The sequence below is a fragment of the Malus domestica genome, chromosome 02 (assembly GCF_042453785.1).
Source record: "Malus domestica chromosome 02, GDT2T_hap1".
Lineage (NCBI taxonomy): Eukaryota > Viridiplantae > Streptophyta > Magnoliopsida > Rosales > Rosaceae > Malus > Malus domestica.
Genome location: NC_091662.1, coordinates 7045353 through 7059624, shown reverse-complemented (window position 1 = coordinate 7059624; position 14272 = coordinate 7045353). Strand labels below are relative to the sequence as shown.

At 38.1% G+C, this 14272-nt stretch overlaps 1 protein-coding gene and 1 non-coding gene across 2 annotated transcripts; both read left to right on the top strand.

Moving 5' to 3' along the window:
• Positions 1-10799: 10799 nt before the first annotated feature.
• Positions 10800-13160, top strand: LOC103406950 (trimethyltridecatetraene synthase-like). The gene is made up of 2 exons (XM_008345914.4): positions 10800-12140; positions 12312-13160. The coding sequence occupies exons 1-2, from the start codon at positions 11223-11225 to the stop codon at positions 12936-12938; spliced, it is 1545 nt and encodes a 514-aa protein (XP_008344136.2). The 5' UTR covers positions 10800-11222; the 3' UTR covers positions 12939-13160.
• Positions 13161-13314: 154 nt separating this feature from the next.
• Positions 13315-13396, top strand: TRNAS-AGA (transfer RNA serine (anticodon AGA)). The gene has a single exon. It is a non-coding gene; the product is annotated as a tRNA-Ser (tRNA).
• The last annotated feature ends 876 nt before the right edge of the window (positions 13397-14272 follow it).

Genomic DNA, 14272 nt, shown 5'->3' with positions numbered 1-14272 from the left:
TCCAAACATGCTCTAATTAATAAGTCTGCTACATGTGTTCTTAAGCAACCTTAGACCCAACGAGAATGCACAAGAGGCCACAATTTTGTTGTAAAATGGGCCCACTAAAAGGCCCTACCTTATTAACGACATGGGGTTTTCTAGCCTAGCTAGTACTGTTAGTTTTTCTTATACAAATAATACTTTACATTAACCCATGACTCAAGTGCAGTGGAGGGCACATCTGTTCTCGCCTACTACTGTTTATAACTCTAGTGTGCATCAAGATTCAAGGCATTCTTTGTTTCTTAATTGATTAACTGACATTAGAAGACGTGACAACTCTAGAGTTTATATATCGGTACATTTGTTCATAACTATTCACTTAGTAGAATGATCGTCATAGATGACTATTTGATCAATTGCATTTAGCTAATATTCTATCAATAAAGAATCTGAGCCGAAACCATCCTTAACATCGCCGGAGATTTGCAAAAAATTGTGGAAAAACCGGAACTTCCCGGCGTCATTCAACAGACATGTGTTCAACCTAATCACTCATAACTGAGATTGAGTTTAGCTTGGCATACACATGAGGGCAAGGCGGTGGATGTGAACGAGGGCAAGTCTGATTTGAGGTTTTCATTTGACCAAATAAATTCCAGTCCAAAATAATGATCATCAATTATTGAGAGGCTGCCATTGCCATATATATATATATATATATATATATATATATATATATATATATATATTTTTTTTTCTAATGATTTGTGACATTGCACAAAATAATGTTAACTAAAATCCAATAATAACTTATGCACATTTCATGGTCTCAATGGTCCCACTTCCATGAAACCCCCGTCATCAAGAGGAAAGGAAATTATTTTCTTGTATCGTCACAACACATTGTCATTAGTATTTGTTAGTAGGCCTAATTGGATTATTACTCCCTATGGTGATAGGGGTGGTTGGAAATAAAACTTTATTTTTCAAGTCAATTCATTCTTGTTTTTCGCCTCTCCAAGATTTAGCAGCATAGCTCATGTTGTAGACGAGGACCTCTAACAAAAGCTGATAACTAGGAGGCTACTCCTAACGGTATAATTATTACTCTACTTTTACTGCATTTTACTTATGTTTTGACATCACTTGTGTGATATGGGTTCAAAACCACTCACATGTGCGCTTCAGAATTAGTTACTTTAGATTTAAATTAGTAGCAATTTCCACATCACCATCACTCTATGGCTTTATCACCTCTTTGGTGTCGGTCAGCACAACTCGATTCAGTGTCCAGTGGATATTTTGGGTCTGGGTGTGTTAGGATTTCTGTTAATTGTTAGCATAGCTCACGTGATAACAATTAACGGAGAGTTGACAAAACTTTCAATTTTGAGCCTAAGTCCTGACATATTTCATCACATCCCAACTACAACGGACTATTAACCCAATTAAGCCTTGTTATTAAGATGACCAAACCTATTATTTTATTATTTTATATATTATGCACTAGGGTTTGGTGTTGCATCATTCCATATGAGTTCACATGCCAGTGGATAAGAAAATTCAGTTGCAGTCCTCACATTCCATATGAGGGAGTCCCTTTTATAGAATAAGGGTTCGCTTCTCAATACATAAGTGATGGGTTATGAGTGATGCTCGTGGCGAGACGGTTGCTCAGCTGGCGGCGTTGCTCTCTAATGAAGGTAAGGGAGTCCCTTTTATAAAATAAAGGTTCGCTCCTCAGTACATGAATAATGAGTGCTCTCTAATGAAAGTGAAGGAGTCATTTTTATAGAATAAGGGCTCGCTCCTGAATACATAAATAATGGGCTAAGTCCCCCAAGTATTTTTCATAAGGCCCAGTTGAGGCCCAATATATGGTACATAATGTAGTCCCCCAAGTCTTCGGTCAATAGAGTTTGTTGGCTGAAGACTTCAAATTGAATCCATGTATGTGCTGAAGTAACGGTTGTTCGGAGGCGATATTTGTATACCCTGCACTGAAGCTTTGTAAGTGAAGCTTTGCAAGTGAAACTTTAGAGCTGGAGCTCTGTAAATGAAGCTTTCGAAGATGGAGCTTTTATAAATGAAGCTTTTGAAGCTAGAGCTCTGTAAATGAAGCTTTTGAAGCTGATTGACATGAGTGATGCTCATGAATGTTAACATGAGTGATGCTTATGAATGTTAACGTGAATGATAGTCATGAATGTTTATGTATGATTGTCAAGAGTGATGCTCATGAATGTTTATGTATGAATGACATGAGTAATGCTCATGTATAATTTGGAGTACTGGTCGTACTTTTGATCACCTGGTTGGTGGTATGAAGGAGAGTACAGGTTGTACATTTCGTCACCTGGTTGGTGGCATGAATGGCTAGTTGCCAAATGATATTAGAGTACGGGTTGTACATTTCATTACCTGGTTGGTGATAATAGCGGCATATTGCCGAATAATTGTGGAGTACTGGGTGTACTTTTGATCACCTGGTTGGTGGTAATAGCGGTAGGTTGTCGAATAATTGTGGAGTACTGGGCGTACTTTTGATCACCTCGTTGGAACTATTTTGGGCTTATGAGCTTTCGCCCTCTACACAACATTCCAGCCCATTTATTTTGGGTTTTGCCTTTTTTTTTAATTATTATTACCCTCTGATGGGGTTTATACAGATGTCTCTGAAAGATAAGAAAAATAATTTACACCATTCAGAAACAAGAAAAGTAAATCACATCATTCTGATGGGGTGTTTATTCCTTGTTTTTACTTTCTGCTTTCCGTCGCACTCTCTCTATCTCTTCACCTGGTAGACAAAAAGAATCGTAATAATAGGAACTTTATAATGGAGTAATTAGGTTTTCATCCTTATTTTTACTACTCTATTGATTAAAACCTTATTACTTTTCAATTTTTGATCAAGGTCCTTTGTATTAATAATATCATTAATTATTTCAATAATAAAATATTTTTTATTTCTAAATATATTTATTTAATATTAAAAATGTTACAATTAGTATATTTATATTTATGGCTAAATTTTTTATCATATATTTTTATTTTTAGTTTGTACCTATTTTTAATTTGCAACCCTTTTTTAATTTGTACCAATTTTCCTTTCAGTTTTAATTTGTACCCATATATTAATTTCTTTTTGTGCCCATATTTTTTAAAGTTTTATTTGTATTGTACCCATATTTTTTTATTTATTTGTACCCATTTTTATTTTTGCTAAATGTACCCATTTTGAAGAATGTACCCATGTTTTGATACAATAATTTTTTTGTTATTTTTTATGAATGTACCCATGTTTACACACACACACACAATAGTATATTTATATTTTAATATTTTTAATCCCACAAATTGTGGTTTTTTTTTTTAAATCTCATTACTATAAACAACTATAAATTTTAATTTTTAATTTAAAAAATATAGTAACTTACATAGAAATAAATTATCAATTAATTTCAGGGACTTGGATCAAAAATTGAAAACCAACAAGGTTTCAGTCAAAGACTGTTCATAACTAGGGACCGCATCCAAAGTCTCCCCTTTATAATTTTTCCCATTTTCTTCTTTTCTCTTTTCTTTTTCCGCTTTCTTTTGCTTTTCTCTTTGTTCCCACTGCCTTTCTCTTTCGGCCTGGTTGCTGCTGGGACCTTGTCCCCATCCCAATTCCAACCACAGCAGACCACTGGAATCTTAGACTGAAAAACGGCAGGCTCTGCTCCTTCTTCTTCTCGTCTCCGATCTCCGGAGCCTTCGCCACCGGCGACGCCGTGGGGACCCCCTGCTCTCCGTATTGATGGCGTGATTGAGACTCCCCTGTTCATACGGAGACGCCAATATCGGTGTCGGCAACCTGATTCTTGCGAAGCTTGCGCTCCAAATGTGCCGTTATCCATATCGTCCCAAGATGGCATTTCTTGGCCAATATAAACTTTCGGGTTACTAGTTGCTTGGTATCTCCACCCATTTTCTCTTCGCAGCCTGGGCGCTTCCAATTTTGAAAACTGATGGATCCAGCTTTTTCTGCAATTCTTCTTTGGGGATACCCTCTGGTGGGATGGCCAGGAACAGCTGCACTTCCGGTAACCCGGTAGCAGTGTATGCCCTTCCTTCATCAGTAAACATCCACATCTCTCTTTTGATGTTCTGTGCGATAATATATCTGAAACCATAGAGCCCACGTTCAGCTGTAAACTGACCGGAATCTGATATTTCATTCTTTGACTCAAGGTATCCTAGAATTGCCTCATCCGCCATCGCTCTCTCTCTCTCTCTCTCAGAGTAAGGTTCAGTCCCCCACTGGCCAATGGAGTGAACAAAGTGGGCAAGAACACCTTGATCAAGATAGTGTCGCCACGAAAGAGCTGGAGCTTCTCCATTGTGTCGGGGTGGAGCGCAACGACGGAGTTGTCGTCATTGATAGCATCGTCGACAATGAGCCGACTCACAGACTTCTTGCGCTCGAGGGTCGCAGTACTGAAGTCCCTCTTCGTTCCCTTAAAGTCTAAAGATCTAGTCTTATCCATCATGGTGGAAGGCGGAACAGAGACCAAGGGGACGAAGGGAGATGGCTTTGGTCCAGGTGGAAAAAGAAGCCCTTTGCGATTGGATCTGAGAGCTTAAACTAAGAAATACCAAATAGAGAAAAGACATGGGATTATCAAGCAATAACTCAAGAAATCCATCTGTGATCTCACCAGCTGACACATAACTTGAAGTTACAACCTTTTCTCGCTTTCTAGTTGAAAATTTGAGAGGGATGAGGCAACCAGTCCAGGCGTGAGAGAGAGAGAGAGACACGTTACTCTACTAGTGTCAGATAAATTGCTTTTGTATCTGAGAAGATAATGAGAATTTGGAGTTGGGGTTTTGTGTTGGTGAAGTGGGTGTCAGACCCGATACCCCGGAAATGGTATTCGGGGATTTCGAGCTGGTCTTTCCAGATTTCCAGAGTGATGAGTTTTGGTAGAGTTTTCTGGTTGGTTTTTTAGAGAGAGATAGATAGAATGAACCGTTGGGTTTTTTGTGAAAGCTTTGGGTTTTGGGGTTTTTACAGATTCACAGTGGTGAGATTTGATGAAAAAATGAAAGAGAACCGACATAGTTTTTTGTGTTGATTCCCACAAACGGCGCCTAATGTTGATGCACAAAATTGGAGGTCTTGGAACAACGTAAATCTGACCGTAAATCTGCAAGTAATGTAAATAACACAAGATGTATCGTGGTTCATCACAAGATTTGGGCTACGTCCACACTAATTATGTATTATCTGTTTGTGAGGGAGAGAGATGGAGAGAGATTCTGAGAGTGAGAGAACCCTTCCATGGCCTAAGAAATTGGCCTCATCTAATTGTGAGGGTGAGGAGTTCTTTTATAGAATAAGGGCTCCTCACTTATTACATATTTGCCCTTTCCTTTATCACATAATTACATTTAAGTCTCCTGAGTATTTTTACGAGATCTAAATACGGATGTCCTAAATATGGTATAGACAGAAAGCATAAACGGCTAGGATCAGAATCTAACTGTACAACCCACTTTTTGAATTAGGTGTTTTTGGTTCATTAAAAACAGAAACTCTATTAAATATACAATTAAAGAGAAGAAAAACAAAAAGAAGAAAGAAGTTTCTGAATTTGAAAAAATTAATTCAAGAAAAAACTAAAATGATTGGCCCCAAAAGTCGAAAATTAACATTTCCCCTCACAAGAGTTATTGCACTAGAGTCTGCAGGTGCTATACAGCATATGTAGCCAAAGGCAACTTTGACAAATCTCTATTTACAATTTTTATGTGTGAATGCAAGATATGATCTACATATGTATTTTAGCACTACTCTATGTTCCCTTGGCTCGTTGGTGCGAATGAGATTTCAAGCCATTATTTCTATGATTCTGTTGCAGCATATTTTCTGACAACTTTTATACAAATTTTCATTTTCAATAAGTCATTTTAAATCTCACAGAAGATTAGCAATAAAATGTAGTAGGATTCTTTTGTACTTTATTTTTTAGGATATAATAAAAGTTGACGAAGAATAAGGGGCATGAGAAATGGAAGAAGCGCAGAAGGATAAATCACAAGTGTGAAATTTGTAACCCTTTGTAATGCAATATTTCTTTGTCAACACTGGTTTTCGAGCTTTTAGGGTTTTCGTAATGTGGCCACCTTTTTATTAGTTTTCTTTTGTTTTTATTGGGTTGAAGTCAAGTTTGTATTTGTTTTTATGGTGTGTAGAAAAGAACTATTTACTCATGTTATGTTTTATAAGTAGTGTTCTAAAATCACCACTAATGTTGTTTAGGCGTTAAGCGGCTCGTTACCGTCCTGATTTATATCTAGGTGTTTGAAAATTAAGAAATGACACATAAATCTCTAGGCTTTTGAAAATTAAGCAAGGGTGCCTAGGTAGGCAAGGCGCCATTCTAGCTCGTCTAGACCCGCTTAAGCATCCGTCTATATCACGACTCTCACTTAAATAGAAGATAGATAACTTTTATTTTGCATTTTATTTTTTCAATAAATTGGGAGAGATTTGTTGAATACTTGGTGAACACTCGTTATATGCTTGTTCTATATGTTTTCAGTATGATCTAATACTTTATAATCTATATGTAATTATACTTTGCAATTTATATATCCAAGTGCAATTATACAACTTTTAAAGTATAAATAGACTTTTAGTTATATGTTATATATTAAATTTCATTAAAAATTATTATAAAAAAAAGCCCAGGTCCCCGCTTAGACGCTTATTCCCATTGCCTTCCAACAATAATGTGCCCATTGCCATTTTTTTTTCCAATGTTTTCGATGAGGAATTGTTATTTGAGCATTTAGATGGATATCTAGAGTTACTCTTATTACATTTTTCATATCATTTTTGTATCATATTTCTAATAAAATTAGGGAAAACCAACAATTTGAGTCTCATTTCTATTCAAGAGGTAATACAATTATGAAATAATCGTATAAAAAATGTAATAAAAAAATATTTTTTAAGGATATATTGAGGTAGAGCAACGAAATGTTGCTATCGTTGCATCATTACCTTTACCTTTAATATTTGCCAATGAAGAGAGCAAGTTATATCTCAGTGCGTGAGTTGAGACATTAATCATTGTGTATTTGGTGCTTAACAATCTTTCGGAAGGGTTTAAGGTTTGGAAAAATTGAAGAAAGTTGAGGTTTCACCATAAAATTAATTGGTAATATGGAGAGTAGTTCAACCTTTTATAAGCTCATGCAAGGTTCCTCCTCTCATCAATGTAGGACTCATTCTCAACATGCCCCCTTACGTGTGACGAAGCCTAACACGTAGACAATACAACGGGATGATGTGGAGCGCATGTGACCGTTTGGCTTCACACGTGGAACAACTTGCTCTGATACTATGAAGAAAATTGACGGGTTCCACCATATAACTAAGCGACAATATGGAGAGTAGCCAAACATTTTATAAGCCCATGCAAGGTCCATTCTCTCATCAATGTGAGACTCATTCTCAATATAAATCACATCACCAAAGCAGACAATATCATGCTACGGCGGAGTCAAGCTCGGGATGTGGTGGGGGCCCGGGCTGGGATCTGACAATAATAGTTTCCATATTTTATTGTCAAAACACTACAAAAATATTAGGGTAAATCTCTATTTACTACCCTTATGTTTCGTGATTTTTAACATTTAGTACATCAAGTTTTTTTCGTCCTAGTGTCATACCTAAAGTGTAAATTTTAGGACAGTCTCATACATCCGTTAGTCAAACTATTAAGTCTCCCGTTAACTGTGATGTGGCACCCATGTGGACAATGACAGGGTGCCACGTGTCATCCACGTGGAAATTAAAAATAAATTATTTATAAAAAAATTAAAAAAAAAAAAAACTTTCATCTTCCCCAAATCCCACCTGTACCCACCCTCCCATCTCCCACCTCTTCGTCTTCCCCAAATCCTTTTCTTCCCTTTTTTTGTTTACTGCAAATATCTTATTTCACCATCAAACACACATTCAAACCCCCCCCCCCAAAGAAACAAACTTTCATGCAAAACTTTACCAGGAAATCACAAAAGCATGAAGCTTCACATTCATGCAAAGTTAAAAAAAAAAAAAAATACCCTCAATTCCCCAAGTCCTAAAACTTCAATGGAAACTGGTTTCGCTGATAAAAACAATCAATTTCAACCTCATTTGCACTTAACCAGCCTCGATCAAACCCTCCAAAATGTCCAATTTGCAACTAAAGACTTCATGCCACAATCTTCAACAAACCCACATCACCATTTGTGACTACCCGCGCCCACCCTCTTACCACCCACCTCTTCGTCTTCCCCAAATCCCACCCGCGCCCACCCTCCCACCCCAGTCGTCATCGGATACCCTCAGTGTTCATGTGCCTCTCGGCTCGTGACCAGCAACGATTTGCATCTTCTGCAACTCCTGGATCTGCCTCTGAATCTCTACCTGAGACATCACCAGTTCTCCGGTGTAGCGATCCCCAAGAAATCGAGGTTTGTCGGCGAGGCAATGACCGAAGCCTTCGGAGAGGATCCATTGGGAGACCCGATTTGAACCGAAGTCGTGACAAGAGCCGTCGAAGAGGATCCATCGACTTCGTTAGAAGTGTCGCAGAGGGAGCAGAGTGGGGTTGGTTAGGGGTGTTGTAGTCGATTTCGTGGGAATGATGGGAGGAGTCGCGAGAGTCCGGGTAGGAGTGGTGCGAGAGAAAATGTGTTGGGGGGTAGGAGAATGGATGGGTGATGGGAGGGTGGGTACAGGTGCGATTTGGGGAAGATGAAAGTTTTTTTTTTTATAAATTATTTTATTTATTTTATAAATAATTTATTTTTAATTTCCATGTGGATGACACGTGGCACCTAATCATTGTCCACATGGGCGTCACGTTATAGTTAACGGGAGACTTAACAGTTTGACTAACGGATGTATGAGACGGTCCCAAAATTTACACTTTAGGTATGACTTTGGGACGAAAAAAACTTGATGTACTAAATGTTGAAAACCATGAAACATAAGGGTAGTAAACATAGATTTACCCTAATATTTTTTGTAATGTTATCACAATAAAATATGGAAATTATTATTGTCAGATCCCGGCTCGGGCCTCCACCACATCCCGGGCTCGACTCCGCCATAACACGATATTGTCTGCTTTGGGCCCCGACTACGCCATCACGGTTTTGTTTTTGGGAACTTACATGAGAACTTCCCAATGGGTTACCCATCATGGGATTGCTCTTGTGTGAACTCGCTTAACTTCAGAGTTCCAATGGAACCCAAAACCAATAAGCTCCCAAAAAGCCTTGTGCTAGGTAGAGATGTGAATATACATATAAAGCTTATAGGATCCACTCCCCTGGGCGACGTGGGATGTTACAATCCACCCCTCTTAGGGCTCGACGTCATCGTCGGCACACTTCCGGCCGGGGATTGGCTCTGATACCAAATTATCACATTCCGGCCCGAGCCCCCACCATATCCCGGACTCGACTCTGCCATAGCACGATATTGTTCGCTTTGGGCCCTGATCAAGCTCTCACGATTTTGTTTCTGGGAACTCACACGAGAACTTCCCAGTGGATCACCCATCATGGATTGCTCTCGCACGAACTCACTTAACTTCGGAGTTCCGATGGAACCCGAAGCTAGTGAGCTCCCAAAATGCCTCGTGCTAGGTAGAAATGAGAATATACATATAAGGTTTACATGATCCACTCTCCTTGGTGATGCAGGATGTTACAATTATTGGCACATTGAAATTTTGATTGCGCACTTCTCATATAAGTATTTGTTTTTTACTATAAAAGATTTAAAGTTTATAATTAAATTTTTAAGGGATGGATGTGTGACATCATTTTTTTACACAATTTTTTGTGGAAGTTTTTGTGGAGCCCACTTTGTAAGGTATTCCAACGATTCGAATCGTCTATCTTTTAGGTATTCCCTCAAATATCATATCTACCAAAAATGTTCAATTCCCAAACCATACGACTATTTGATTAAGGGTTTAGGGGTTCTTTGTGGAGCCGTATTTGTTTACAAATGAATGTCTTAATAATTTTTTTATTTGTCTAATATTACGGTCGTACTCGTACTATAAAAACTTGTGTAAAAAAAGTCATCACACATCCGCTCACATTTCTAAAATACCAATAATAATTTCTTAAAATATTTAGAAATTTACGAGGAGCAGATGTGGATAATGAATCTTTGACGAGTGGCTTGTCCTATACTTGTACCCACCCCCATATCTTTCACTATTTGCAACGAGATAGGTGTGTGAAAAAAAAAATTGGGAAACACCGTCTCTGCAAATATTTTGGCAATCATTTTGAAAAAGGGAACTTTAACGAAAAGCACCTGATACTGTTCATTTTAACGAAAAACCACATTTTTACACTAAAAAGTCAATCCTGGTACTATTCACTTTACCCTTTGTTTTGTCCTTATCATTAAAACTCAAAGTTTTCAAGCCATTTTCATTAGTTTTTCTTTTGAAAAAACCATCTCTGCAAATACCTCCATTACCACAAGTAGTGTATTTAAAAATTTATGATGATCATCATACTAAAATTCAACTTGAAACAAAGTTTAACATCAAAATTTCTTATGGCATACTAGTTGTTTATACCATATTTAGGGCATCCGTATTTAGATCTCGTACAAATACTCGGAGGACTTAAATGTAATTATGTAATAAAGGAATGGGCAAATATGTAATAAGTGAGGATCTATTATTCTATAAAAGGACTCCTCACCCTCACAATGAGTGGAGGGCCAATTCCTAGGCCATAAGCCTCTCCTATCTAGAGCAAAGCTCTCACACTCTCTCCCTCACAAATACTCTCAGAGAAATACAATCAGTGTGGACGTAGCCCAAACCTTGGGGTGAACCACGATACATCTTGTGTTATTTACATTTCTTGCAGATTCACGGTCGTATTTACGTTGTTCCAAGACCTCCGGTTTTGTGCATCAACACTAGTACAACTCAATTAGATCTTGAATGATTTTTAATTAAAATTCCAAACAGTTAAAAATTATAAAATATCTTATACTTGAGAGCTCCATAGATATTAGATTATTCGGTGAATCTTCTGCATCCATTAAAGATCATAAATTTTTTATTTCTGATATCAAGTAACCACCTACTACTTCAACTATATAAGACCACAACTCTCAACCGTTCACCATTGCAGCCACAATCCAAACAATGGAGTACTTTTCTTGTGCTGTAATTTTAACCCTGGCATGCCTCGCCACTCTAGCCCTTGTCTCAAAAACCTTGTTTCCCCAACTCAAGAAACAAAAATTTCCACCAGGTCCCAACCCCTGGCCTATAATTGGAAACCTCAACCTCATTGGTCCTCTCCCGCATCAATCCCTTCACAAATTATCCCTAACTTATGGACCTATAATGCAACTCAGGTTTGGCTCCCGCCCAGTTGTAGTTGCCTCGTCCCCAGAAATGGCAAAACAATTTTTGAAGACACATGATCATGTGTTTTCCTCTAGGCCTCAAACTGCAGCGGGCAAGTACCTCACCTATGACTACCAAAGTGTCAGTTGGTCACCTTACGGTCCATATTGGCGTCAAGGCCGGAAAATCTTCCTCTACGAGTTGTTTAGTTCCAAAAGACTAGAATCCTTTGAGTACATTCGTGTTGAAGAAAATCGCGCTTTTACATCACGACTCTGTGCCATCGCCAAGTCAGGTAACCCGGTTGTGCTCAAAGAGCATCTGTCACGTCTTACTTTTAGCATTATGAGCAGAATTGTGTTGGGTAAGGATTATTTTAGCGTTGCTGAATACGAGGGTTCTATAATGTCACTCAAAGAATTTCAGGACATGTTAGATGAGTTTTTTGTGCTTAATGGGGTGTTTAACATTGGGGATTGGATACCATGGCTTAATTTCTTGGACTTGCACGGATACATAAAGCGAATGAAGGCCATGCAGAAAAAAATCAATCGGTTTTATGATTTTATGCTCAACGAACACAAGGCGCAGAAGGAAGGAGTGGAGGAATTTGTGCCAAAGGACATGGTGGATTTACTACTGCAGCTGGTTGATGGTTCAAATGATCTTGAAGTTAAACTCAACTATGACAGTATCAAGGCATTCACTCAGGTATATATCATATAAGATCCCAAATCTATTCAATTGTTAATATTTGTAAGATATGTACACATCATACATGCATTCTATACACTTACGTACATATTTATCACGTTTAATATATATTTCTCGTATTTGACTAACCATCTATAAAACATAATTGTTCATTTAAATTTAAACCAGGACTTAATAGCTGGAGGCACTGATACCTCAGCAACAAATTTAGAGTGGGCAATGTCTGAGCTCATAAAACAACCAAGCCTCATAAAAAAGGCAACAGAAGAACTTGACAGAGTGATCGGGAGAGAGAGATGGGTAGAAGAGAAAGACCTAGCACAACTTCCTTACATAGATGCGATCATGAAAGAGACAATGAGGAGGCATCCTGCGGTTGTAATTCTGCCACCACATCTCGCCGTTGAAAACTCCAACGTGGCAGGTTACGATGTTTGCAAAGGAACCGTAGTTTTTGTGAACACGTGGAGCATGGGGAGAGACCCTAAACTGTGGGAAGAACCAGAAGAGTTTAGGCCAGAGAGGTTCTTAGGGAATATTGGGATTGATTTGCAGGGACAGAGTTTTGAGTTGCTGCCGTTTGGGTCGGGGAGGAGGATGTGCCCTGGTTATAAGCTAGGGCTGAAGATGATAAGAACTTGTTTGGCTAACATGTTGCATGGGTTTAATTGGAAGTTGCCTGGGAATGTGAAAGTGGAAGATTTGGGTATGGAGGAAGCTTATGGAATGATCACAACTCGGAAGTTCCCACTTGTTGCTGTTATGGATCCTCGGCTGCCAGTCCATCTTTATTAGTTATATTTGTATTTGGCCAATTACTTGTATCGTTGTTGGTTAAGAACGTTCATTTTAGTACTTGAGGTCTGGTGATTGATTTGGACTTGCACAACTCTGTTGGTTAAGAGTGTTACCCATGCACTTGCATGAGATAACACTCCTCAGTGCTCACACATCCCAAAATCGTTTGTATCAACAACATAATTATGTTTAACTCTGAAAGTATCCCTCCTTTATTTACATTATCTGTGTAGTGTTCTTTTTTATTCTTATGAATATTAGTGTTGTGAGTTAGATTGATCCTCACTCCTGCAGTGCTTTTTATTGCCATACTTTACCATCAAGTGAGTTTGATTGAATATTAGTCTTTTTTATTCTCATACTTTACCATCAAGTGGTCGTGCCGGAGTGGTTATCGGGCATGACTAGAAATCATGTGGGCTTCGCCCGCGCAGGTTCGAATCCTGCCGACCACGTGTTTTTTCAATGTTTTTTTTTTTATATATGATTTCTGCTCCAATACCATTCCAACGTTGGGAGAAACTAATGTCGACGTGTATGAATCATAAAAAACTTACTTTTGTGTTGCTTGCCCATTTTTTGTTGGTTCTAGGCCCAATGTTGTAGTTTTTGGAGGGTAAATTACATTTCTAATCAGTTGTAATTTCGCTAAAAAATAAGGATAAATGTCGACACATATGAGATATTTATTGAATGGTGTTAAGTTTGCTTATTATTTACTTTTGTGTTGCTTGCTCATTTTTTGTTGGTTCTAGGCTCAATGTTGTAGTTTTCGTGGGGTTAATTACCTTTCTAATCAGTTATAATTTCAGCTAAAAAATAAAGAAAAATTTCGACGTGTGTGACGCATGTGAGATATTTATTGAATGGTGTTAAGTCCGACAACATTATTTTCTTTATAATTTGAATGATTGCCAATGCTAGCCGAAAGTAAATTATTATGATAGATAGTCCGTTGTCGTATAGGCTCTAGTCCCCTTCAATTATCTCTCTGGTACAATTGTGTTTCACTTTGCAAACTAGGCCAAGATGACAACTATATATGGAAGTTTTTGGATTGTCCTTTATTTTTTTGTCGATTGGATCGTCAATTTAATGCCACACATATAGCCGGAACACGGAGACTTGACTACTGAACAAGCGAAACAACCACAGCTCATCGAAGAGTAAGAGCTGCATACAGTGATTGAGAGCGATGGGTGGAAGAAAAAGACTTGCCACCTGACAAACACATATATAGGCCCCCTTGCTGCATACAGCTTTGGATAGCATGTTACTGAACAAAAAGCATGAATATATAACAAACTAAGGTTTAGTAGGTATGAACTTGT